The sequence below is a fragment of the Eptesicus fuscus genome, chromosome 2 (genome assembly GCF_027574615.1).
Source record: "Eptesicus fuscus isolate TK198812 chromosome 2, DD_ASM_mEF_20220401, whole genome shotgun sequence".
Taxonomy (NCBI): Eukaryota; Metazoa; Chordata; class Mammalia; order Chiroptera; family Vespertilionidae; genus Eptesicus; species Eptesicus fuscus.
In genome coordinates this window covers 111415919-111442080 of record NC_072474.1, presented here as the reverse complement: position 1 = coordinate 111442080, position 26162 = coordinate 111415919, and the positions used below count along the sequence as shown (strand labels likewise).

The 26162-nt window shown below is 46.9% G+C and overlaps 1 protein-coding gene across 2 annotated transcripts in view; it reads right to left on the bottom strand.

Annotated features, from left to right (window-relative positions):
• BOD1L1 (biorientation of chromosomes in cell division 1 like 1) overlaps positions 1-26162 on the bottom strand; it is a 45995-nt gene that overhangs the window by 5518 nt on the left and 14315 nt on the right. For both annotated transcript variants that reach the window (XM_054708127.1, XM_054708131.1), the window contains exons 6-22: positions 24747-24913; positions 23349-23460; positions 22212-22350; positions 20694-20766; positions 13262-19127; positions 12455-12519; positions 11317-11401; positions 9653-9696; positions 8288-8348; positions 6723-6793; positions 6053-6125; positions 3656-3735; positions 2974-3058; positions 2549-2622; positions 1488-1563; positions 1371-1405; positions 565-610 (exon numbers count right to left, since the gene is read on the bottom strand). In XM_054708127.1, coding sequence (XP_054564102.1) covers positions 565-610; positions 1371-1405; positions 1488-1563; positions 2549-2622; positions 2974-3058; positions 3656-3735; positions 6053-6125; positions 6723-6793; positions 8288-8348; positions 9653-9696; positions 11317-11401; positions 12455-12519; positions 13262-19127; positions 20694-20766; positions 22212-22350; positions 23349-23460; positions 24747-24913 — 7152 coding nt within the window. The remainder of the gene's footprint in view (positions 1-564; positions 611-1370; positions 1406-1487; positions 1564-2548; positions 2623-2973; positions 3059-3655; positions 3736-6052; positions 6126-6722; positions 6794-8287; positions 8349-9652; positions 9697-11316; positions 11402-12454; positions 12520-13261; positions 19128-20693; positions 20767-22211; positions 22351-23348; positions 23461-24746; positions 24914-26162) is intronic.

The following is a 26162-nucleotide window of genomic DNA, read 5'->3' as shown; positions in this document are numbered from 1 at the left end:
TTCTTGCTTTTATGTGAAAATAGTTAGACCATGAAATGAATACATACACATTGTAAAACATTCTGGAAAATGTAGGCAACAGTAACAAAAAACATGGAATGTGCCTATCATCCCGGCATCCGGAGCTAATCACCATCAACAGTTGGAACCAGGACACAAATACTTGAAACAATTTTATCTCCTGCGTCCTGGCTTTGACACTGCAAAAGCTGCTTTAGCAATTCTTCTTCTGAGAATAGGCTCTTGATAGCAGTGCCCAGCACGCTGGTTTATTTCTCCCGGACACATGTCCAGTAAGTTATGGTTTGCACATGTCCAAGTATCTTCCCTAGTTTGCTTTTTCCTGCCTTCATGCTCCTCTCCGAAGGCTTCCCAGACTTCTAAAACCAAGAATGGCTCAGATCACAGGGAAAGCCAATAGGCACAATCTCTCATGGCTGTAAGGCAGCTGTCTTCTACAAGGAGGCCACCCACTCCAGTGAGAAACCATGAAACGGCAAAGCTACCCCTGCAGCAGCCTCATGCCTTTCTTACATCACACAGAGCAACCCTGTAGGTACACACCTGCTTGCATTACTTTCGGTTTGCCGCCAGGGGGAGACTGTTCTACCTAAATTTAAACAAACAAAACACTGAAGTCAGCATTGGTCATCAGCACATAGAAGGTTTAGGACCTCCATTTAAATAGACAGAACATTTGGGTCCTATTTTCTGCAGGGGATGAAGAACACCAAGCGAACATGACGCCATGCTTTATTCGGGGCTGCCACAGCCTCCTCCCCGGGACTGGAGGACACGCAGCACAGCCCACTTGTCCCCCACCCCCGTGACCAGCTCGCACACTGGGAAATGCATTCACATGTGCCCCTTTGGTTCTGTTGTCTTACAATAATTCTATGATACCCAAGGAAATGGACTCTCAAAGGGCCATGTGGCTGGCCCCATGTCATGGCCTGGCAGTAAGGGGCAGAGCAGAGGCCCAAATCCCACTGCCCTTTGTTAGTTCAGCAGACATGTCTGTCCTTCTGATGATGCTGTCACCAAAACTCACTCACGCAGTGGAATCTGGATACAACGATCTGGATACAATGAATTAAGGGTGACTACAGAGGGTAAGTTCCTAGAAAATTTTTATGTAACCAAACTCTCACGTGAGGAAGGAAGCAGACTGAGGAACCCACAATGCTGATGTGAAAATCTTAGCAATAAGATAGTAGTTGAAAGGTTATTCAATATTTTCTTTAAGAAAGCCTTTTAAAGCTTTCCAATACTGTTAAAGAATAAAGTTGTTTGGAATAGTAGACGCTGCGGCATACCCATTCTAGGTCAAGAGCAAACGTGAAGAGTTCTCATCTTTTGCAATTACTTACAGTGACAACGCCGGCATCTGCTTTGCAGTCTTCTTCTAAAAAGTGCAAAAACAAATCTCACTTAGAAAATCAGTTTGAAAATGCCTTGTGTGAACTACAAACACACCAAGTACCCACTTGTTTTTACTGCTGTTTCCACAGGGTGTTTCCGAGGTCTTCCTCTCTTCCTTTTAACGATCACTGGCTGGTCTTCCTAAGGGGAAAGGAAGAAACATATATTCATTTTACCCGCCATTGCACAGATCATATGTCATTTTCTCAAAACGCGAGTTAGGGTTCCTTCCTGAAGGTCTCCGGTCCCGGCTCTGTCCCTTAAAACACACGGGACGCTGGGCTCAGACTTCTTTCCTCAGTGCTGTCCCCTCACCTCACACACTGGCCACTGCAGCGCGAACTCTCGTTGTGAGAATTCTGAGATAATGAGGCAATGCCAGTGGGCGCTGGGTGTTAGCTTTCCCTTCTGAATAAACACGCACACCCATTTATATTTGGGTCCAGTCCAGTCCCTCGTGACCACACGTTATTCCTTATAAAGAAGAAAGGAGGCCACTGAATTTCTCATTTAGAGTAGGAGAAAACAGAAAGAAAGATTAAAAAGCCCGGCAAACTAGGCAATGGTTATCTAGAAGGCCTGGCGGGGGCTCAGGCTGTTTGCTGGATGCAAAGCCTGTCCCAGGCCACTGTGGTTATGTGCCCCACTGGGCTCTCTGCAAATCCGAACGGACAGGGAGCGAGCAGCCTCCCAGGAGCCTCTGCCGGGCCTCGAGACCCTGGTCCCGTGGGACCCCGCAGGCCCGCACACCGGCTGCTGCTCCCGTTCTGTCCGCCCAGAGCCTGGGCGCAGCAGCACCCGCACTCCGGTCTCACTGCTGTGTGGGCAGCTATGCTGAGCTGCCTGTGAGGTACCTGACGTGGCCGTGAGGACAGCGCTGGGCTGACCCTGTGCGGCTGTGACAGAAATAGGCCTCATACAAACGTCTGGATGAAATGAAGGTGAAGAGAACACAATTAATCAAAACGACACTGATAAAATGCACTGTATAAAAAGGCACCCCCTGTAGTTAACAAAAGCACAACTTCTTCAACTCCTTCAAAAGAAAATTGAGGTTACAGCATTCTATTTGTTTTTAGTCCTGGAGTAAATGGGAACAACAAGTATGAAAACCGTCCTCACTCACCTCCTGAGACTTAGTGTTGTCATCGTCATTCTGCTCTGTCTTCTCGCCAGCAGCTTCGCCACCGCTATACTCATCTGTAGAAACGGCAGAGCTCAGTCGGCTGGGGACCAGGGTCCGCCTCACTGCCGACCCCACCCAGGGGACCACACCGCCCCTGCCACACATGTACTCCACTCTCAGGCCCAGGCCCCCACAGTTAAGAAGCCAGAGTCTGGTTAACTGGTAAGCAGCACACTTTGGGTAGAACAGGATCCAAATCAGAAACGATGCCCAAGCCCCACGGATATTAAGCAGGCGTGTGACCGGAGGGTCAAGGGGAGCAAGGAGCGAGTGCCGTTTCTGTCGGGGATGCCTGGCCCGAGATGCTGCTGCCTGAACGGTTAGTCTCCTCTCAGCACATTTCAACTCAGCAGACGCCCCCTCACCTCGCTCCTCCATGGCCCGAGCGGCAGCGGTGCGCGTGCTGGGACTGGTTTTAGAGGACTCTTCCGAATCCCTAGAGCTCTCTTCCTGCAGAGGAGTTGAACGAGACAAGAAACGCCTTTTACAAACTCATCCATTTAGCCTCCCAAAGTTTTCCTTTTTATTTTAAAAACAATTCCCCAGTGATCTTTTACAATAGTCTGTTGTAAACTGTTTTAAAAAGGAACAATGTTGCTGCCAGTGAAAGTATAAAAAGGATACAATTTTTGAAGGCAGAAGGACATGAGATAAGGTTCAAGTGTAAAGCACCAAAGCTGCCCATTTTCTCCCTGCAAAATGAAAACCGCTCTTCTCCCTCACCTTGGACTTGGTGTTTTCAAGAGAAAATGCAGGAGAACAGGAACTTGCAATAAATTTAATGAAATAAATAAAAAAATTGTACCTGGATTTTTATTAGTGTCTATCTTATAACAAGCACATTAAATATAATTTAATATTTAAAAAAGTAAAAAATAAAATGTACCTTTTGTTTCTTTTTTGAGCCTAAAAATACACCTTTGATAATACAGTGATTATTATGAGGAATTCATAAGGAAAAAGGGTACTGGAAGGAAAAATATATACGTGCTCACACTGCAGTAATGGGGTCACTCCTGGCATTTAAACTAGCGTGTGGAAAGATACCTTTGCATCCCGTGGCTCAGCTTCAGAGCGTCGCCTCCGTGCCGCTTCTATTTTGGAATCCGGGGCATCTGAATTATCGTCTGAAAATCAGTTTGGACAGAATCACAAAGGGATAAAAGCTAAATGGGAAATGAAACACTTGGTTCTGTTTTAGGACAGTCTGAGACTTCTTTCTGGGGCTTGTGCTTCAGAGATGCTAGGTATTCTAAATGTATGCATGTCATGTGATCTGAACACTGAACACTGGCCTTGGCAAAGCCAAAAATATAAATACTAATATAAAAATCCACAAATGCTCAGATGTCACCACAAACACAGCAGTTCTATTGAAAGGGCTTAGGGCATGTGGATGCTCCACCTTCCTGAACGAGTTTCCGATGAGGTGCAGTTAGTGATGAAGACCGTGGGCTTGGCTGGGAATCTCTCAGGATCTTACTGTTTTTATTTATTAAATGGTGACAATACCTAACACATAGTTACTGTGAATGTGTATATTACCATAGATAAGAACTAGATATAGTATGAACTGAGTAATTATAAAATAGTTGTTTCCTACCAAAAAAAGCAAAGTATTTATGTATTCTTTCTCACATATTATTTAACTAGTGGCCTGGTGCATGGATTCATGCACATTGAAAGGAAATTAATTAGAAGAAATATTTTAATATCGCTATTCGCCCTTTCTCTATAATAGAAGTGTCAACCAAATTCACGATCGATAATGACAGATCGAAACACACACATGCAATTGGCACCAGCAAGAGCTTTATATGAGGCCCGGTATACAAATTCACACACCAGTGGGGTCCCTCGGCCTGGCCTGTGGGATTGGGCCGAAACTGGCTCTCTGACATCCCCCAAGGGGTCCTGGAATGAGAGGGCACAGACCAGGCCGAGGGACCCCACCGGTGCATGACTGGGGAGGGGAGAGATGCGGGAGGTTGGCCCGCCAGGGAGAGACTGTGGGACGGCTCCAGGGCATGTCCAGCCCGTTTCGCTCAGACTTGATTGGCCAGACCCTAGCAGCAAGCTAACCTACTGGTTGGAGCATCTGACCCCTGGTGGTCAGTGCACATCATAGAGAGCGGTTGAGTGGCCTTAGCATATCATTAGCATATTATGCTTTGATTGGTTGAATGGCTGACCGGTCAAAAGACACTTAGCATATCAGGCTTTTATTATATAGAATTTTTAAATTGCCACTGGGCATCATATGTACTGGCCGGTTGGTCTTGAGCATGTGCTAGTCAACGTTTATTTTTAAATTGCCAGTTCCTGTCATATGTACTGGCAGGTCGGTCCGTCTGATGGACGGACATATGTTTGGTCACTTAGCCTTTTATGTAAATAGATAAGTGTTTACTGAACTTGTACTTTGTGTCAGTATCTTTATATATAAAAGGCTAATATGCAAAGTGTCCCTATGGGAGTTTGACCAGGAGTCAATCACTCACTATGACGTGTGCTGACCACCAGGGGGGAGTGTGGAATGAAGGAAAGCCCCGGCTGGCAGCCGGCAGCCAGGGAAGGGAGGCCCCAACCAGCAGCCAGAAAGCCCTGATCGTCCCTAATCACCAGCCAGGCCTAGGGACCCTACCCGTGCACAAATTTCGTGCACCAGGCCTCTAGTTAAAGTATAAAAATCTCTGCACTGTCCAATAATGGTAGCCACTAGCCACATGGGGCTCCTGAAATTTAAAGTAATTAAATTGGAACACAATAAAAAATTCAGTCTTTCATTTACATGTACCACATTCAAGCACACGGCTAGTAGCCACTGTTCTAGACACAACAAATATAGGGCATTTTCCTGCAGGACGGCACTGCCACAGACCAGGAGGAAGCCAACGAGGCACAGGAGGGCCATTAGGTGCCTTCAGTGCTTCACTAGCTCTGTGGGGCACTGGTTTATAATCTAAAATAAGGAATTTGGTGGTGCTTGGCTGGGCCTCAAGCCCAGGCTGCAGGAGTCCCAGGGGCTGGGTCTTCCTCAGCAGACAATCTGGACCAAGTCCATAAAAGACCCTTCAGGTGTCAAGCTGGTCTGGAAACCAACTACACTCAAGAGCTGGGAAGTAAACAACTACAATTCATCCGTGAACACGCGGGCTTGATTTAAAAACCCGTGCACATGTGGACCCAGGCAATTCAAACCCACATTCTTCAAGGTCAACTGTATTTTTGATCCTTGGTTGGAAATCTGTGTATGCGTAGGGCTGACCTAAGATACACTCAGATTTTCTACTGTGCAGGTGGTCAGGGTTCCTACCCCTCGTTCTGTTCAAGGGTCAACTGTACCACCCTCTAGAATTTTCTGCTCTTGGCCCACTATTTCACATGTGAAAAAAACATGATTTTCAAATACGCCTGAAACAAGAACATGTATGTTCTAAGTACCCAGTTCGTCTTCTGAAGAGGGGTAGTGCTTCTTCCTTTTCCTCCTAGGTGTATGCCTTTCGTTCTCCTCCACCTGGAATTAAGAATGACCTTGTTAAAGACACCTGGATTTGCATCCTGCCCACTGAAACGAGGCACATTAACTTCTAGCCTTCAGAATATAATTTCATATAAATGTAAAAGTCTAGAATAACACTTTTGGCATCTAGATTTGGATTAGTCTAAGATTGAGTCTTTTCTTTTTTTCAATTTGAGTGTAAATCTACATGAAATATCAAATCTGTCTCTGGTTACACACTATACTTCAAACAGTTCTAAAATACATTTACAAAGCATTTCTCATGTTGCCATCTCTGCAGTCGAGCTATGCGTGACAATCGACGGCACATCACGAACTAACTGGTGTTTCTCTCCCCTCAGTGGCCCATGAAAGGGCAGTGAGAGGCAGGACATGAAAAGAGATTCTTGAGTGTGCGACAGGGACACATCCAAGTCACCCTGGGGTCTGTCCAATTACCTGAGCACCACCTGAGCAGACACAGATCACAGTGATATGGAGAACTCTCAACCCTCCCCTTTATTTTTGACATATACACAGAGTGAAGCCTCGGCGCACCGGTGAAAACACCGTATAAAACACAAAATCCTCCAGTGTCTTATGAAAACCCACCTCTGTAGGATCTGCTTCAGCACCTTGACCCCGTCTGGCTTCTGTGCTGTCATCTCTAGCACTGGAGATCTCTGAGCAATAAACACAAAAAAGAAAAACAACCTTAAATATTTATTGATCCCAATACCTACTGCAGGGGTGAGTGTGGCCGGGGAAGGAAAGAGGAAGAGACTTTGCAGACGACGTGGCGGGACCCTCCCGACACCGCCAGGGTAGGACCAGGACTTCCATTTCCAGATGTGAGTCAAAGGGGTTCGGGGAGGGAAGAGGACCCCTGACTTCACAGCCCCCCTCCTGGCTCCGGCAGCAGCACAGCATGAGCGCCCAAGGAGAACGGGCATCACTTCTCAGCCATCAGGTTAGCGAACACCCAAACCACAGGGTAATCAAACATGGGAGAAGGCGTGGGGTGAGAACTGAAAAACCACCGGGGACAATTTGGCACATTCAGTCAAATTGAGGAGGTGTCTCCCGACCCAGCAATCCCACACCTGGAGGGACAGGTGCACTCACTACACGTGCACTGGGAAACAGGGACAGGATCACGCGTGGGGGAGCTCTTTGTAATGGGAGAAGTGACTAAAAACCCAACGAAGCCAAAAAGTAAGAACTGGTCTAGTCACCCTCGGAATACTGAAGAGCAGCTGAAGAAAAGTAACTAGAGTAGACACATGGACCTGACAACCTTTCAGAACACAGTGCTGCCGAATAAATGTGCTGGAGTTTCTGCAATGAGATACCCTCTTCCTAACGCTCGCACCACAGGCTGCGTACTGTGTGTGAGAACATATACAGTGAATACAGAGTGGTGGGTCCCTGTGGGGTAGGTAAAAGGAGACTGGGATTGGGATGGTATCATGTAGATTCAACTGTATCTATGACATTTTAAAAAAAGCATCTATAACATTTTTTAAAAAGCATCTGAAGCAAATATACTAAATTTTAAGTTATGACAAAATTAGGTGATGAGTACGTGGATTTATAATTATTGCTGCTTTCCGCTGGTTTGAAATATGGTGTAACATGCTATAAAATAGCTGCAGCGGGGATTAAGACCACTTTCCCCATTCTTAGATACAGAATGAACAAAATCGGTAGGAACAAACCAAACTCCATGATCTGTTGGAGAAGAGAATTATCCCTCTGGAGTTGGCAGCCTTCCCCGTCATGAAGTGAGACCCCACCCCTGGGAGAGACCGACATAAAGGTGACAGCCCTGATCCATGAGGAACTAACCCCGCCAACCCTCAGCTCAGAATTCTCCCGCAGTGCACACCACAGGGAACTGCATGTCTGTATGCGCACTGAACGGAGCCCACCACGAGGTCACTGGCAAGTTCTAGTGCTCCAGGCACCACTTACACGCTGCCCGGCCTTGACTAAGCCCCTGGGCCTCTCTTTCCTCAACTCCTGATGTGGTGCCACCAACCTCACCTGACTGCATTACCTCAATTCAATGGGAGGACACCGAGGGGTACTCGCCCCAAGGCCTGACACATGCAGGCACTTAACAAGAGTCATTGTAGCTGCCAGTAAAATGACTCCTAGGGAATTAGTTAACTTACCTTCTTTGTTATGAGACTTGCTGTGAACGTCTTCATTTGTTCTTGAGCCTGAATTTTCCACCTAAATATACAATAGGAAACTGTAGTGGATAATCTGAGAAGTCTGGGAGGCAGAAGGGAAAGGTAAGGGGATGCGCATGATCTGCTGTTAGTGGGGATGCTGAGAAGGGCTGGGATGCTCTTTTCATTTTCACCCAAGTTCAAGAGCACAGAGCATCTTCTTCTGGAGGAAGGTCCCATTTAACAATTACCATTCTACCGTGCTTATTCTCCTTGCCTTTAAAATTATTGCCACAAAAGAGTAAGAGAGAAAACATCCCTGAATTCTGTGATTTCTCTTCCCATCCAATGATCCCTCTTGATTTTTTTTTCTTTTCTTAAAATGCTAAAGGATTCTGTCGTTCTGTCATAAGATTTCCCTTTGGCAAATCTTGTCAACTACACCTTTGGTTTCTCTCTTTACTGAGGGGAAGTCTCAGCATAGCCTACAACATTAAAAACCCAATGTCAGAAAGGATGGCTGTGCCTGGATGGGGAGGCAGCTGCGGGGACTCAGGGATTGAGGGAAACTCTGAGGTAGGACAGGGCACATCCTGGGAGCTCACAGTCGCCTGCTAGCTCTGCAGGGAAAGCCTGAACCAAACCAAGTGGCCTTCTCCTTCCTTCTCTCTCAGCAGCCTGTGCACGAGCTTCCAGCTCCAAACGGGGTGTCTCCACAGGGTGAGGCCCCTGAGGCCACAGGGGGCTGGGAAAACATCGTGGCTGCTTGCAGTGTACAAGTGTTTTACAGTGTTCACTCCTGGTATGATCTCAGGGCACCAAAGGGATTATGAGAGCCACATGTGAAAAAAAAGTATATATGGCCATTACAGTTTGGTATTTTCAGAAAAACTGTACTAAAACATAAAGTCAACTTCAGTTCTCAAAAATACGTTGTGTCCACAGCACCGTGGTTAATGACTGCCACAACATGGCTTGCAACACAGCGATAACCGGCAGGAAGGCCAGTTCTCTGACATTTCCTCAGCATTGGCGCCCCAGGTGAGCATCCCAGTCTCAGCGATCTGGCCGCCTTACGCTTCCTTGGTTTTATTTCATGACACTGGCCTAGATTCAGTGCTGGAAATTCAGAGCGACTTTTTTGTTTTTGAGGAAAACAACTATATTTCATGACATCAGTGGATATAGTTGGATGTGAAAAAGGACAAGTAAATATTCTGGTCAGGTGAACTCGAGAGGAGAGCATGCTACCGACGGCCTCCTGTCTCCTAAAGTAATGCACAAGACAGCCTTCCCCCATGGCTCTCAAACACTAAACCAAAACCACCCCAACAATGAGGAAAACCAGCCTTCACAGCGACTCACCTTCAGTGACGCGTTCACCGACCCAGACTCCCTCTGCTGTTCAGCTGTTCAAAACAACAGTGAGAAATAAGGAAACGGAGTACTGTGCCTGAACCACAAAGAAACAACCCAGAGATGTTCAGAGCAGTTAGGCAGGGCTACGATGCTACGCGCCTGGCTGCCTCTGTGAATTATAAAACTCTGACCACTTACTCTCTGTGGTCCATGTTCTATCAGAACATCCACAGAAATGAAAGCCGCCGGCCTCTTTACTGCAATGGCAGTGTCCCTAATTCACCCCCTGCTCTCATGGCCGAGGACCCGAGGCTCGGAAGAAAGGTGGGAGACCTCTACTGACAGGCAGGCCGCAGTGTGAAGCCGGTTCATCAAATGAAAAGTTAGGTCCTCCCCCTTGAACAGCAAAGGTCTATTTATATTCTTTGGAAACTTAAAGTACAAGGTCTACTGCTTCTAATCAACATGACAGAACACACATTTTTCTTTCAAACAACTTCCTTTTACGTAAGTAGATCTCTTACTGAACCATACCCAGACACAGTGATCTGAAATAACTGTGGGGACAAAGGACTTCAGAACCTCCAAAGTGTTTTTTTGTTAAAAAAAATATTTTTTAATTTATTTTTACAGAGAGAAGAAGGGAGAGGGAGAGGGAAAGAGAAACATGGATGTGTGACCGATCAGCTGCCTCCTGCACGCCCCCCACTGGGAAATCAAGCCTGCAACCTGGATGTGCCCTGGGAATCGAACCAGCAACCTTCTGGTGCAAGGGAGGACGCCACACCGGCCAGGGCTCAGTTTTCTTACTTGGTAAATGTCAAGAGGTATAATCCACACAACAAAAGCTCTTCGGGGTCCTCAATGAGTTTTAAGAGTGTAGACAAGTTCTGGACCACAGTGTGTGTTGCTGCCCTAATCCTTCCTGACACTGGGCACGCACTCTCCTAAGACTGCGGTGTGGACAGGCCGGAAGGCTCTGCAAGCTGGGAGCAGCTTCGGCGCAGTCACCAGGGCTAGGCCAGGGCTCCAGGGCCCAGAGCGGGGGTTTACTAGTAGAGAGGTGGGCGCACGGCAGCAGACCTGCCTTTTGGAAATGAGCTGTGATAACAGCCCCAGCCCCTAGGAGGGCAGGGAGGCACAGAGACACATTTTGGGGATGGAGCAAGAGTTTGCTCAAAGCAACTTTCTGTTTGCCACAATGACTGGAGCCATCACATTTAAACAGTTACCTCCTATGAAAATGGCACTTCATAAGAAAAGGTTTATGTTAAAAATGAAATCAGGGCCGAAACCGGTTTGGCTCAGTGGATAGAGCGTCGGCCTGCGGACTCAAGGGTCCCAGGTTCGATTCCGGTCAAGGGCATGTACCTTGGTTGCGGGCATATCTCCAGTAGGGGGTGTGCAAGAGGCAGCTGATCGATGTTTCTCTCTCATCGATGTTTCTAACTCTCTATCCCTCTCTCTTCCTCTCTGTAAAAAATCATATATATATTAAAAAAAAAAAATGAAATCAGAGAGTTCTCTCTAACCTATTTTAAAAAGTGCAAGGCAAATTCATATATCCTGTCAGCATACTGTGATGAATTGGCTACTGGTGCTAAGCTGCAATGAAAGGTACAACCACATGCAAGGGAAAATGATGTGAACACCTGCTAAAAGGAGCTTACCTATTCCAGTCGGCTTTCTCCCACGTGGACTTTCTGACGGTGCTGGGATGTCATGAGTTTTCTCTTCCACTGCTGGTACAAATGTCTAAAAAGTCCAAATTGCCATAAAACATGACTTAGCTGTGGTTTTTATAACAAGAAGACCAGTCTAACCTCAAGGGAATTAAAAAACCACCCAGAATTTTGTGACAATATAAAACTCTACTTTCAAGTCTGTGCAAAATTTCAAAATGAATACATGTTGGCTTTTACAAACAAAAAACACCAAAAAACGAAAAATCAATCTAATTTCATATTTCACCCATAGATGGCTCTCCTACTGCTTTAAATTAAAACTCCAATTTAGTACAACACTAAGGCCCTTCCTGACGGGCACTGCTCCCTCGCGAGGCCGGGACCTCAAAACCACCGCAGTACTCCCCTTCACCATGGACCCTTCCCTCTGTGCCTACAACAGACTTCCCTGACTGGCAGGCTTTTTGTTCTTTCTCTGGTGAACTTCTACTCTACTTGCTAAATCCAATGCAAACTCCCATGTCCTCCTTCAGCCCTCTTGCCTGCCTACCACTGCCCTGCTCACCGGGAGGGCACTTCGGGAGCAGGCTGAAAAGGGGATACAGTGATTAAAGTATGTAAACCACAAAGTCCATGAGAAGCCAGACTTCTTCTAAGTATGATGGGAAGCCACTGGAAATCTTAAGCAGGGTAATGGCATGACCTAATTTATGTTTTTCAAGCTAGCTCCCAGGGCCGTGCTAATCAGAGGAGCAGGGCTGGAGAGGAAGTAAGTTAGCAGGGAGCCACTGAAGCAGGGCGGAGACTAGGGCAGTATCTGCAGAACCAGAAACAGATGGACTCCAGTTACACTCTGGAAAGGCGCCTATGAGAACTGGCCATGGATTAAACGTGGGTGACTCGGGTTTCTGGTTGGAGCAAATGGAACTGATGATGACCCTACATTCGGGGATGATGGAGGCTCTTGGCTCTCCACCACAGGATGTAACATTAACCGTACTTAAAGTGTCTTAAGTTCAATGAGAACAAGAGAGCTACACAGAGCTTACGTGTCTGTGTGCACATAGGGTGAAACGGTATGGACACCACTTACAGCTCAGCGCAGCTGAACCATCAGCCATACCTCAGTCCTCAAGCTGGCTTTCAAGTCCAATCCTTTCACACCATCCGATGGAGACTCTTCGCTGCCTAATGAAATTCAAAGCCATTAAACCAATGTAAGAACTTGCTTGCAAAATACATCCTGAACCAAAAGGAAACAGAAGGTTCTTATCCAGCACAACCCACCACTTTGCTGTTTTATTTGGCAGTCAATAGAAAATGAGAAAAAGGAATATGTATGAAAATTACCCAAGGAAATGCATGGGTCATTTAAGTTTTTGTGGAGACGGTAAAATTGTTTCTTGCTGTTAGGAGGGCTGCTCAGAAAGAATGACGCAGTATATTATTTGTGGAGACATCTATTCCCAAGTGTTTTTAAATAGCAATCTGGATCCCTATTTTATACAACAGAAAGCTGAGCTTCAGAAGTAGTGTTTTCTACAAGGCACCCAAGTACCATGCAAGTTACCTAAGTTCTATGACCCCTTTGCTCATCTGTAAAATGGTGATTAGAGAATACTAATTTCACAGGGCTGATGGAAGGTGTCCGATGGACAAGGAGCCTGAACTGAAGGTCAGGGCGGTTTAGTAACCTGCAGCTTCCAGTCCCTCGGCCTCCTGCCTCTCCCCTCTGTGCCCATGAGAAATGGGTCGGAGGCTCTGAGCTTTTGAACACAAGTTCCTCTTGGAGAGGCTTGATCTTTGAGTTTGGTAAGTTATTTTGGGCCATTCTGGAACCAAAACCATGTTTTGGAAGGTTGCCGCAAATGGGCTCAACATACAATCATCTCTATAAAATGCTACAATTTGCCATTAGAGGGATTCTCACCTTTGTCACCCGAATTCTCTTCAGGAGAAACAGGGACCGCGAGGGCTCCTTCCTTCTGGGATGGCTTCGCCATGCCATCTCCTGTTTTCTCAGCTGGTGCCTGAACACTCCTGATGGGCAAGTCCTGCTCACACGCGGCTGCTGGCAGAGCGGCACTGCAGACATCCGGAAGGACGGAGCGGGCAGGAGCGGGGTCGGGACCTTGGCCGTGAATACACGCGGTGGTGGTGGGGTCCCGCTGGGCAGGAGGAGGACAGGGCTGCTCTGCTGCAGTGCCTCTGCCCTGTGGCCCGCCCTCAGCCATTTCAGTCCCGGCCGGCCCTGCTGTCACGGAGTGGGCACGGACAGAGGAGCCCTCAGCCGTCTGCCCAGGTGCTTGCTCTGGTCTCAGGCTTGCAGGCTCGCCAGCGCTCCTCTCCAAGTGCCTCCCTGCCGAAGGGCCGGCTGTACCGCTGTCCCCTGCCGCCTCTGCCTCGGGGCTCAAGGGTATTCTCTTCTCTGCCGACTGGCCTCCCCCTGCAGAGAGGGCGCTGACTGGCACCCTGGCCCGCCCCTCCTCTGGGCTCACTGCTTTTCCTCCTGGGAGTGGCCCGGGACACTGACAATGGTTCTCAGCGATGAGGCTGGGCATGGGAGCCTCACACTTGCTCGCCTTTGCAGTGGACTGGCCCCCTGTCCCTTCTGGGCGGCCTGCAGTCAGCGGAGTCTCCCCAGGCCCATCCGGGCCAGCGGGGACCAGCGCGCATTCAGCCGTGCTGGTGGAGATGAGGGCGGCCTCACTCACGTCCTCCGCCCCTGCAGTGGCAGGCCGCTCTTCATCCTGCAGCCCGGCCCCCCGCATGACCGCTTCCCGGCCTTCGGAGGTGCTTGTGGAAATGACAGTGGTGTCGCTGACCTCCTCAGCTGGGGTGGCCGAGGGGCAAACTTGCTCCCGAGGGATGGCACTGGACACCGGGCCCTCACAGTCCTCCCCTGAGCTGGTGGAGATGACCGCGCTCCCATCCTTCTCCTCCACGGCCGGGCCAGGCTGCTCACCTCCACTCTCCGCGGCGACCCCGGCAACGCAGGCCTCGCAGCCCTCGGCCACGCTGGTGGAGATGAGGGCACACTCGTCCTTCTCCTCCTTGCTGGTGGAGGCGAGAGGGCTCTCGGCCTTCGTGGGTGCGCTGGGCATGGGCACCTCGGAGTCCTCAGTGCTGACCAGCATGGGGCCGGTGGCTCTTCCTCCAACCGCTGTGACTGGCTGCTGGCCGCCAGCACCCAGGATGGTGCTTGCGCTGGAGACGGGCACTTCGCACTCTTCCCCGAGGCTGGTGGAAATCCTGGCGCACTCGTCCTTCTCCTCCTCTCCCACTACAGCGAGGGGGCTCTCCTCTCCCGAAGCCGCACTGGGCATGGGGGCCTCGAACTCCTCCGTGCTGACCCCGGTACCTTCCGCACCCCCTTCAGCCCTCAGAGAACTCGGATGACCCTCCCCGTCTATCCTGGCGCTCAGCTGCGCGGGGCAATCACGCATCGTGCTGGTGGAGATCACCAGGCCCATGCCTCGACTCTGGTTGGTAACGGTGTCACTGGCGGTGGCAGCCACGTGGCCATCGCACTCCTCACTCTCCACAGAGGTGATGGCACCTTCATCTTCTTTCTCCCTGGGCGACGTGGGATGAACTTCCCGTTCTGGGCCTGCAGCAGATACCAGCCCCTCGTGACTGCCCCCCACCAGGCCAGTGGAAATAGCGGTCTCTTCGACGTGGTCTTTCCTGGCCAGCGGGCTGTCGCTCTGACCCGAAGCTGCACTTGTCATGGGCCCCTCACACCCTTCAGGCCCCAGTGCCGCCCCGGCCTTGGCCGAAGCCACGCTGGTCACGCTGCTTTCCACGATCCCCTTCGCACTGGAGCAGATCTCTGCGTCTTTCATCTCCTTGGCTGCGGCACTCATGCTGTCCACGTTACTTTCCTGGGCGCTGACGGTGGCCCCGGCCTCCGCCGCCGCATGCCCCACCGCAGTCCCGATCTGAGCATCCCCGTCCTCCGCACTCTCACACACGGGCACCCCTTCACTCTCCTCTATCCCCGGGCAGGCGGAGGCGTGCCCAATCTCGTTGCCTCTTCCAGTGCTAGTCACCACCCCCTCCCCTTCCTCGTCCTCCTCTTTGGCACCCGTGCTGGTGACAATGTCTTCGCCGTCACCGGGACCGGCGGCGACCAAGGGCACGTTGGTGGCTTCTTTGGCTGCGGTGCTGCCCGTCGCACTCTGCCCATTCTCTTCGGACTCACAGCTCAGAGCCAAGCCCTCACTGCCCTCTTCTGAGCCTGTGCAGCTGGCCGGCCCCTCTGCGTCCTCCGTGATCCCTGTGCTGGTGACGGCGCTCTCCCCCTCCGCCCCGTCATTCACAGACCCACCTCCCTCTCGGGGGACACTGGCTCCTGGCGGCGTGTCGTTGTCTGCCAGGACCTCCGCTGCACCCGTCACTAGGCGCTCCTCCTGGGGCCCTGCTCCGGTGACCGCGCACACCGCCATGCCTTCGCTTCCCCTTTCTGCTCCTGTACATGTCACGGTCCCCTCGGGTTCCTTTTTGGGGCCCACTCTCGTCACGGTTCTCTCTCCATTGCTTAAGGATCTCTCTCGCAGTTCTGTCCCAGCACTGGTTACGGCCCCGTCGCTCTCGCCTTCCCCAGTGAAAGTCACAGGCCCCCCGACTCTTTCCGAGTCTCGACTGGAAGAACCCGCGCATTTCCCTTCGGAGCCAGCGCTGGTCACAGCATCGTCCTTCTCTTCCGTCATAGCACTGTTGATGCTGTCATTGACCGTGGCTGCCTGGGCAGCTGCTGGGCCTGCGGCTGGCTCTCCAGATCCGGCCAGAGCACACTCCCCGCTCTCTCCCTCCTTGGTGCTGGTGAGGAAGGTCTCGCTCTCTGAGAAGCCCTCCGTCACCACGGCCCCACCTTCTTCCGCTGCGGCGAACACGGTGACTGGGCTGGCAGGGGCCCCGGTGTGCAGGGCATTGCTTCTGGAACCTCCCGTGAGGCCATTGTCTGCCTCGATGCTCGTGCAAGGCAGCGCCACCTCCCCCTCGCCTGCTTCGGAAGTGGTTGTGGCAGCCCCAGCGTTCACCGGGTTGGAGGTCATGCCTTTGTCCTTCCCTTCGGTGCTGGTGGCGAGAGAAGGCTTCGCCACGTCCTCAGCTTTCCGATGCCTTTGGTGTGAAACGGAGGAAGCAGCGCTACCTCCCGCACTGGTGTCTACCTCACTGTTTTCCTTCCTTCTTGCAACAACTGTCAGGCGTTCTACTTCACTTGGGCCTCCACTGTGCTTAAGGTCACCGGTCTGAGCATCTTTGTCGGTGCTCATGCTCACGCCAGGGACAGCAGCGAGCCCGTCCTTTTTGCCACTTTCTGCTCCAGTTCTCACCGTCTGCTTGGAGGTGGGCTCTGTACCCAAGGCGCTTTGTCTCCTGGCCTCATCCACCAAGCTGCTTTCTTTGCTAACATTCTCCTGTCCCGCAGTCGTGTCTGTTAACTTGCTACCAAGAGGCATGTTTACTTTCCCTTGTTTACCATGCAGTGTGGCGGCCTGGGAACCTTCTGGAATGTGTCTTTTGCTATCTAGGCTCGCTTTTGCTGGCACATCGGGTGTGGAGAGTGCTCTGCCTTCTTTGCTGTGACTTGACCTCAGGACTTCTGATTCCTTCACCGACAAGCTCTGCTGAGGGAGCCCCAAGCGGTCCCCCAGGCAGGTGCTGCCCGAGCCACCGTCTGACACAGGCCTTCTGTCGCCTACAGGAACCTCTGCACCATGGGGTGGTTTCTGAGGCACAGCAGTCACAGGGCTTAAGGACAGCGATGGGTCCAAATCTGTGGAATGTTCATGAACAGCACCTCCTTGAGCAACGCGCTCCTCAGCGGGTCTTGGGTGCTTCACAGTCTTTTGTGCCCGGCCGTTTTCTGCCGGGACATGAGGCACCATTCTGTGAGCAGCCTCGGAGTCCACACCGGTTTCATGGGCTCCTGGCTGAGGGGGATCCCTCTCCCCGGGACTCGGCTTGGACACAGCGCTTTGAACGTGTGCTTTCTTGGTCCCGGCGCTTTTATGGTTGGTGTGCTTTTCAGAATTACTAGCAGCCACTGTTCCACGTTCCGGTTTACAGGCGGGAACAGCTTTTGCATCTCCTGTGGAAGTTCTTAACTCATCCTTTAGGACCGTGGCCGTGGCTTTTGGTTTCATCACGTTTTCAAGGCCGGTATCTTGCTGAGAACCGCTGCTGCCGCTCTCCGGCGTTTTCGATACTTCCAGCGCGTTCCCGACAGCCGGCTCCACGTCGGTCTCCATTGGCTCTTGCCCGGGGGTCAGTGTGGCATCGCCTCCTCTTTTTGGTCTCTGAAGGGAGGAAGCACTGGGAGTGCCTGCAGCACTGGCTGCCAGTTTCTCCTCTCCTTTGGTCATTTCTTGGGATGAGCTGCCTCTCCGATTTTCACACACCCTTCTACTTAATTTCTTTTCCGTGACTGAGCTATTCCCTCTGGCCTTTTCATGATTACTGTCAACTTCTTTCCCATCCTTGTCATCAGATTTGCTTTCTTCCTTCTTCCTCAGGTCCTTACTACTGTGCTTTGCGCTTCTACTCTTGTGCCCATCCGATAACCTCCTCTCCAGTCTGGAGGAGCCCGACTCCCTCTCCCCCTTGTGTCTGTCCTTTGCCAGCAGCGGCTTTGCTCGGTGACCGGAGTCCTTCTGTGCACCGTGGGCTGAGGATGCCGCACCCTCGGCTGCGGGGTCAGCACCGGCCTCCTCGGATCTGTCCTCGGCTTTTGACTTCCGCTGTCTGTCTGGGTCACTGTCTTCTGTGCTCCTCTCCTTATCTGGTTTGGAAGTGGTTGTCTGTCTTGGGACGCCTTCTTGTGATTCTATGTCACTGACTTTTACCGGCTTGCCTTGGCTTTTTGATTTAGACTTGAGCGCAGGTCTTTCATCTAACAAGCTCTTGGTTCTTCGCTTCTCCTTGGGAACAGCCTCTTCAGGTTTTGAGCTGCCATCTAAATGAGTCGAGTCCACGTCACCCTTATCCTCTGAACAGCTTTCACTTCTTCTCTGTAATGGGGTTCCATGTTGCTTGGAACTCAGAGAGTCTTTCTGAATTTTAGAATCACCCGATCTTCTCGACTTGTGCTCTGCCTTAGTTTTCTCAGTCAACAGGTGTTTCTCCTTCTTGTTGTTTTCTTTACGCACATTCTCATCTGTTTTTATAATATATTCAGAAACTGGCTTTCCATCTTTGCCTAAAATTGACAATTTCCTTTCGTTCCTATGTTTGTTCTTCCGTTCAGCTTTATCATCCGCGGAAAGCCTCGCTTGTTGGCCTTGCTTTTGAATGCTGTCCTCTCCTTTGACCCCTTTCTCAGGGGGGTGGGGCTCGGTCTCATCGCCTGCTTTGTGCGCACTCTCCCCTTTATGTTTATGCTTCACAGACGACTTGTCTTCGGACAGAGTTTTCTCTTTCTCGGGCTTCTCCTTGGAGGACTTTGTCTCTTTCTTAGGGAGGTTCTTCACGTGCTGTGTTTCAAAATCCTCCTTCCTAACATGCTTTTCACTTTTCAGGGTGCCTTTCTGTTTCGGGGGTTCTTCTGTGCCCATTTCTGAGCGCTCTGCTTGCCTTTTCCCATCGCGCGTGTCCGTCTCCTCCTGTGCCCCTTCCACCACCACAGGAGTAGAGGTCCGCCTTTTGTGTTCTCTTTCCACTCTGGACTCATTTTTGCTTTCATCAGCTGAATGCAAACACTCTGAGAGTCTCCGGGTAGGTTTACTTGCTTCACTTTTTGTGTGAACATGCTTCAAATCCTTGGAAGAAGACACCTTTTCCTTTTCACAATGCTGCAAGAAAATAGAGGTTCAAATATGAGAAATACCACAGTCCATTTTTATAGCAAATTTAACACCTGAGTGCATTTCATATGCTGAGTGGTCACATATCTTATCCCCTACTTAGTCTGTGCAAGCAGCCTGTGGTTGGGATTATTAATTTCGTTTCTGCACGAGGAAACTGGAACCCAGCATGACTCAGTAAGCTCATACCTGGGCAACGCATTCAGAGGATCTCAGTCTAAAATCTAGTCCTTTCCCCCTACACCGCAGGCACCTTCAGAGAGACTAGCTGCTTCTCCAGAGCTGTCCATGCATGTAGGCCTTCTTTAACTCTCAATCTCTACAGTCCACCAATGCCCAGTGGTCATTAATAAATATAAAATGAGTGGATGACAATCCAACGTTCTTTTCAGCCCAAAAGCATGTTGTAGCCAATTTAAAAAGTTTATACTAAAATAAAAGTTTCCAACATTTTAGTTTAGACACCAGAAATTTTTATTACTTAAATGATGGGCTGAAGTTCTCAGAAAGATCTCTGTGCTTCTGGGTCAGCTTACCATGGCATCTCCTTACAATTTAACACAACGATTAATGTACTTTTACTAATATAGGGACCAGGATATAGCAATGTCTTAAAAAATACTTTAAAGTTTAAATTCCTCAAAGAAAAAACTAAAAGGGATTTCATCAACCTAATTTTAACTTAAGTTCTAACAAATTAATGTGAATAAAATTTTGGGATCATTTTTCAAAGAAATTTATCACGAAATAAAATTAAATATTTTTTTAAAGTGACATTAAAATACCAGAATATGCCTCAAATTTCTAAATAAAGAAATCAAGAATACTTACTGGCTGTGAATAAGTAATCACTAAATTATTAGTTTGTCCCCTGGGAAGTGTTAAGATAGCTCATCTATAGAATTATAAATAAGGATTTAAAACCAATAAAAGCAAAAGTTTATCCCAAGAAAATAATCCAAAAAGGAGAAGAAATGTATTCATTGCCCATAATTTGACAATTTAAAATGATCAAATCTCAGAAACATCTAAGTGCTTGACTATAAGGAAATGCTTACATTATGGTCTATCCGTTCAATATACACTATGCTACCAGGAAAGATAATACTTAGAAAGCTTATAAGGTAAGATAAAATAAGTAAGAGTGAATGTTAAAAACATTTTGCAAGAATATATCCACACTACAAAATTATGTGCATATGTGGATGAGAAACAAAAGAGAATGAAACAGGTGCTTTGTTATGGGGGAGGGATTTTATTCATTCCCCTTTTCTTCTACGTTACTGTAACTGGCAGTTTTGTTATTGCCAATATAAGAAATGGAGTGGGTGGGGAGGGGGAGTAGAAAAGTAGCTACTATCTAGATAAATGATCACATGAATCAACTTGCCAAAATGAGGAATTCAGACAATAATGGGAATTCAGACCATAATAGAATGTGAGGGATTTTTTATTTAACTTGGAAAAGATCAATTGCATTTCTAAGTATTACTTCAAAGGATGGAAGTATCTAACAAAAGAGCACTGAAAATGGGCTTATTAATCAAGACATACCTCACTTGTTTTGAGTGTTTCTTTGGAATCTTCTTCTGCTTGCTGTTTCTTTTTAGAATTCTCTTCAACATTCCTATGTAGGGGGAAAACGTCAAAATAAACTTTGAAATGTTCAGGAAGGTTAAAAAAAAAGCGCTTAGCTTCCCTTTTGTATAAACACTTGACCATAAATGCAGACTTGTTATGTTTCAATTGAAATGCTATTCTTGCCCTAGCCAGTTTGGCTCAGCGGATAGAGAATGGGCCTGTGGACTGAAAGGTCCTGGGTTCAATTCAGGTCAAGGGTACATGCCCAGGTTGGGGGCTCAATCACCAGTGGGGGTCATGCAGGAGGCAGCTGATCAATGGTTCTCTCTCATCATTGGTGTTTCTATCTCTCTTTCCCTCTCCCTGCCTCTCTGAAATCAATAAAAATATATTAAACAAAAAAAAGACTTTTTAAAGAAATGCTATTCTTAGTCAACAGAGAACACAATCCAAATGTGACGTGCAACACTCTTGGAACACTTACACAGGAAAGTATAACAAATACAGAAATTCCTGAATTGCTGCTTGAAACTGAATGTTATGATCTATAATTACATTTTGAAAGTCTTACTATTTTTTTTAGTAAACAGGGTAGTCTTATTTGTACAGATCAATAGAAATGAGGTATTAGCAAACTGAGAGCTAACTCCTCTCACAGATTTTTGCAAATTACTCATTTAGGTATCTTGAAGTCGTAATAAATTCACATGATTGCATCTTAATGGCACAGCTATTGTAGCCCATGGCTCACATAACGTTGGAGCCACTCTACCTCTTCATCTTCCTAATTCTTACAGAATCAACTATGATAATGCAGTATTACAAAAGAATTTGGGTCAGACCTCTGGTTTATGGGGAGAAGCATGGAATACTGGTGAAGAGAATTGCTGGAAACATGGGAAAATGAAGGCCATCAGTGTAAGTGGTTCCTGAATGTTCAAAAGGGAGACACTTCCTGAGTCCATCGAGAGCGCCCATAAGCCCTCTGGAACTCTAGGGACAACTGTTTGTTTACTCACATGTATTTCACATGTATTTTTCTGGGGAGAAAGTCCAAAGCTTCCATCAGATTATCAAAAAGATCTGGACCCCCAGAGATTATAAAGGTGAACACTTTGAAATATTATAGATATTAGCACACTGAATTAGGATACTAAAAATGAAACTCATATTATAGATATTAGCACACTGAATTAGGATACTAAAAATGAAACTCATATTATAGATATTAGCACACTGAATTAGGATACTAAAGATGAAACTCATATTATAGATATTAGCACACTGAATTAGGATACTAAAGATGAAACTCATATTATAGATATTAGCACACTGAATTAGGATACTAAAAACGAAACTCCGAGGTCTTTAACAAGCATGCAACAACACACACACTCAAGTCTGGCTCTTCGCTGTCACTTTCAATGCCTTGCTTCTGAAAGCATGCTGAGAGAATGCGACAATGGGACCATGGCCAGGTAAAATATGTACCTTGAATCTTTTTTTCTTTTTATGCTCAAGGCTACTTTTTTCTCTAAAACTTTCCGTTCTTTAAGGACTTCTTTAATTCTGGGGGCTTTAGGTTCCAAACTCTTTGCTGATGATTCTTCCAAATCCACACTACTTTTGCCTAGGAAAGAAAGGAATCTATAAGGGATTTCATAACAGTTCTAAACAGTGTAATAATTATTTTTCATTAAAATTTTCTAATCAGTGTGAAAATGCAAAATGGCTTTAAAATCAAGTTGTGCTGGAATACAAGTAATATTTTAGATGGAGGTGACTTGTCTTTTATTTCAAATGCTTACACAGGGATGGGCAGGAGTATTAATAACAACAACAGCCGAAACCGGTTTGGCTCAGTGGATAGAGCGTCGGCCTGCGGACTCAAGGGTCCCAGGTTCGATTCCGGTCAAGGGCATGTACCTTAGTTGCGGGCACATCCCCAGTAGGGGGTGTGCAAGAGGCAGCTGATCGATGTTTCTCTCTCATCGATGTTTCTAACTCTCTATCCCTCTCTCTTCCTCTCTGTAAAAAAATCAATAAAATATATTTTAAAAAAAATAACAACAACAATAATACAACAATGAATAGTAATACAAGAATAAACTGTGTTTCAGGTACTCTCAGCTGTAAACCCACCTTTGCCCAACCTCCTATGTGTATGTATTTGTATATTATACAAATATAGGGTCAGTAACAAGAGGAAGTTCAATTTTATTGAATAAATCATGGCAGACAAATGTTTGACATTTGAGTTGACATTAAGCATAGATTAATTCGACTAATATCACCAGCGCAGCTTGATTACTCATTTGTTAACAAACTATTTTCCACTGATAATTCATTCCACAGCCACTGGGCAATAAATTGCTAACATGTGAGTGGTATAAGCTGGTAGCTGATAGAATGTTTAATCTTGAAACAGCAATATAATTTTAAAAACTTGACTAAACACATCAGATTAGAAAATAAGGAACTCTTGCACAACTGAAAATATAAAAGCTTTACTGAGATATAATGTAGATAACTTTATTTTATAATCATATCTCATAAGTACTATAAATTTCTAGGAACTAAAAGAGTATGTAAGATAGTTTAAAATATTAAAGTTAACATCTCCTATACCTTGACTCTTAGCTTTTGAAGACTTTGTCTTTTCTGCTTTCTGTTTTCGTTTCTCTTCAAGTTTTTCTCTATTAATTTGCCTTCTTAAAAGCCTCTCTTCTTTTTCTTTAGCCTAAAACCACAACATACTCACAATTATTCTGATTATCAGGCAAAAGTAAAACACTGAAAAAAACAATGTTTTTCCTTCAAATGTTCTTACAAATGAATGGGCTCTGCAAAAGTGCACATGCACTACACCATTTGGAAGCTACCAGAATAACAGAGACAGATGTGAAAATTTTTCTTTACTCTTTCAGAATACCATTAGTTTAAAGAATGGGAAAGGTATCATTTTGAGCAATGGTGGTTTAATAAAATGGTTGCCACAATTGAAAAGATAGCGGTGAAAATATCTCTGAGCATCAGGGGGACATAGCAGGTCTCTGTAATTTTTGATTATTCATTAAAATGCAGAGTCCAGTGACATGGTAGTCCTACAGCAAATACGACTGTTGGTTATACTCTGAGGACGCAGGTTTTGGACGTGGAACTTTCTGCCACTGAATTTTAAAGCCAGAGAGAATCCGGTCACTGTGTCACTCCTACTGCCCCTTTCCGGCCAGAACTCACGGTCTCAAAGTTTGTTAACTCCTGACCAAACAAACTTCTCAAGAGTTAAGCCACTAGTAGCATTTAGTGTACATCCTTCAAATCATTTTTCTACGTAATATATTTCCTCGTTGTAAGATGCACAACCTTTCATAGTTTAATGTTTCTGAAATTTCAAGTCATCTTAAAACTGATGAACATGTATGATAAAGTAGTAGTTTTTTCCCTAAAAAGCTGTTGTCAATGACACATCTTATAATTAGAAGTATTTTCACACTCAGTAAACACGTGGACTGTACTTCCCTCTTAATATTACACTCATGACTTTACACCACAAGCTCGATTCACACTTGAGTCAAACCTTTCCACACCGTGAAACCTCCAGGTTGTTACCAGGTTTTCACTATTAATCACAATGACACGAACACCACGTGTTTGTGTCCATTCTGTCTAGTGCAGTGGTGGGCAAACTGCAGCTCACGAGCCACTTGTGGCTCTTGGGCCCCTTGAGTTTTTAGCAAAGGCCAGCCTAGGAGTACCCTAATTAAGTTAATAACAAAGTACCTACCTATATAGTTTAAGTTTAAAAAATTTGGCTCTCAAAAAAGAAATTTCAATCGTTGTACTGTTGATATTTGGCTCTGTTGATTAATGAGTTTGCTGACCACTGGTCTAGTGTAATAACAAGGTGCCTGAAGGCAGAACCTGTATGCTGCTGATCCATATGCTTACTACCCTGCACCCAGACAAGTAATTTCTCAACCTCATTTAATATGTGAAAATAACAACAGATCAAACATGACTCACAATCGACTGTCGCCGCTGTTCTACCGTGAGCTCATCATCGGAATCACTGTAATACTTGGAGTACAGGAATGGCTTGTGAACGTAAGCCTGCCGTACACTTTTAGCTTTTCCTTCACTGGGCTCACAGGTTTGAGGTTTTGTTTTATTCTGTTTGTTCTTCTCTTCATCTGGAAGAAAGTCAACAGAAAGGAATGGCCCTGTGAATTAGCAATAAAACCAACATTATGCTTGATCAACATCAAGCAGCAAAAGCAGTATCCATGTAGTTCAAGTGTATCTGCAGGTCCAATAGAGGAAATATCAGTATGAGAAATTTCAGAAATTTATAAAGGCTGGAATCCATATCTTCATTTATTTCTTAACGATCAGCTTCTTAAACATAAAGGAGGACGGTAACGAAAAGTTAAAGCTTATAGTTATTCATATTTTCTTGAAAAACAGTGAATCCTTATTTGAGTGGCAGTAGCCTTGACACGAATGCTTCACCACTGTCCAAATGGACAGAGGACGAAACAATCAGTAACTGACTAACACCCCTCCACTTCAGGAGGCAGATCGGCTTCCTGGGAACACAGCAAGAAGGAAACTTGGGAACAAGGTTTTCCTTTCCTACCACTGGGAACTCTCAAAATAGCTCTCTTTTTTCCTTCTGGATCCCATATATATAAAATCTAGCTCTGTCCAGGAAAAAACTTGAAAAAACCCAACAAAGCATCTAGAATTAAAAAAAAAAAAAAATAGATCTGCAGCACTGAAAGCGTCTACTTTTTCCTCTAGATATTCCATCCCAAAGCCAGCATCAAATTTACATGCTATCTACAGGCGGATGCAAATAATATTCAATGTTTTTATTTTTAAAGATATCATAAAGAGAATTAAATCGCGTGGTCAAGAGCAGCACACAGAGTTGGTTAGAAGCAGATGCAGGTCTGAGACAGGCACTGGTGCTCACCCTGGACGAGACATCTCCCTCAGTCCGCCTTCCGAGGGTGGTTGTGAGGACTATAGACGTTATTACACACAAGAGAGTAATAACTTAGCCCAGGACCAGGAATATAGTAAGTACTTAATAAGGGTTACTGAAAAACCAACTGTACAGTAAAGGGAGGTCCAGGCTTTGCCTTGGCTTCTGGGAGGTCATCTCCAAGCCTCTGGAACACCAGACCCGACAGGTGTGTTTTGGTCGCCTAGGGGTCTGATGTCAAGCCAAATCATCTAAGAGTATGACTTAGGGTGGGGGCTTTAGGTCATGGAGCATCAGCTGGACGTCCAGAGGGGCTGGATACTGAGACCAGGCACCTGGGAGGTAACTGTGATTCTTTGATGGAGCCCCACAAAAACGTTGGACATCAAGACTCGGGTGGGCTTCCCTGGTTGGTAGTAACCCGTGTGCACTGTCAGACATCAATGTTGAGA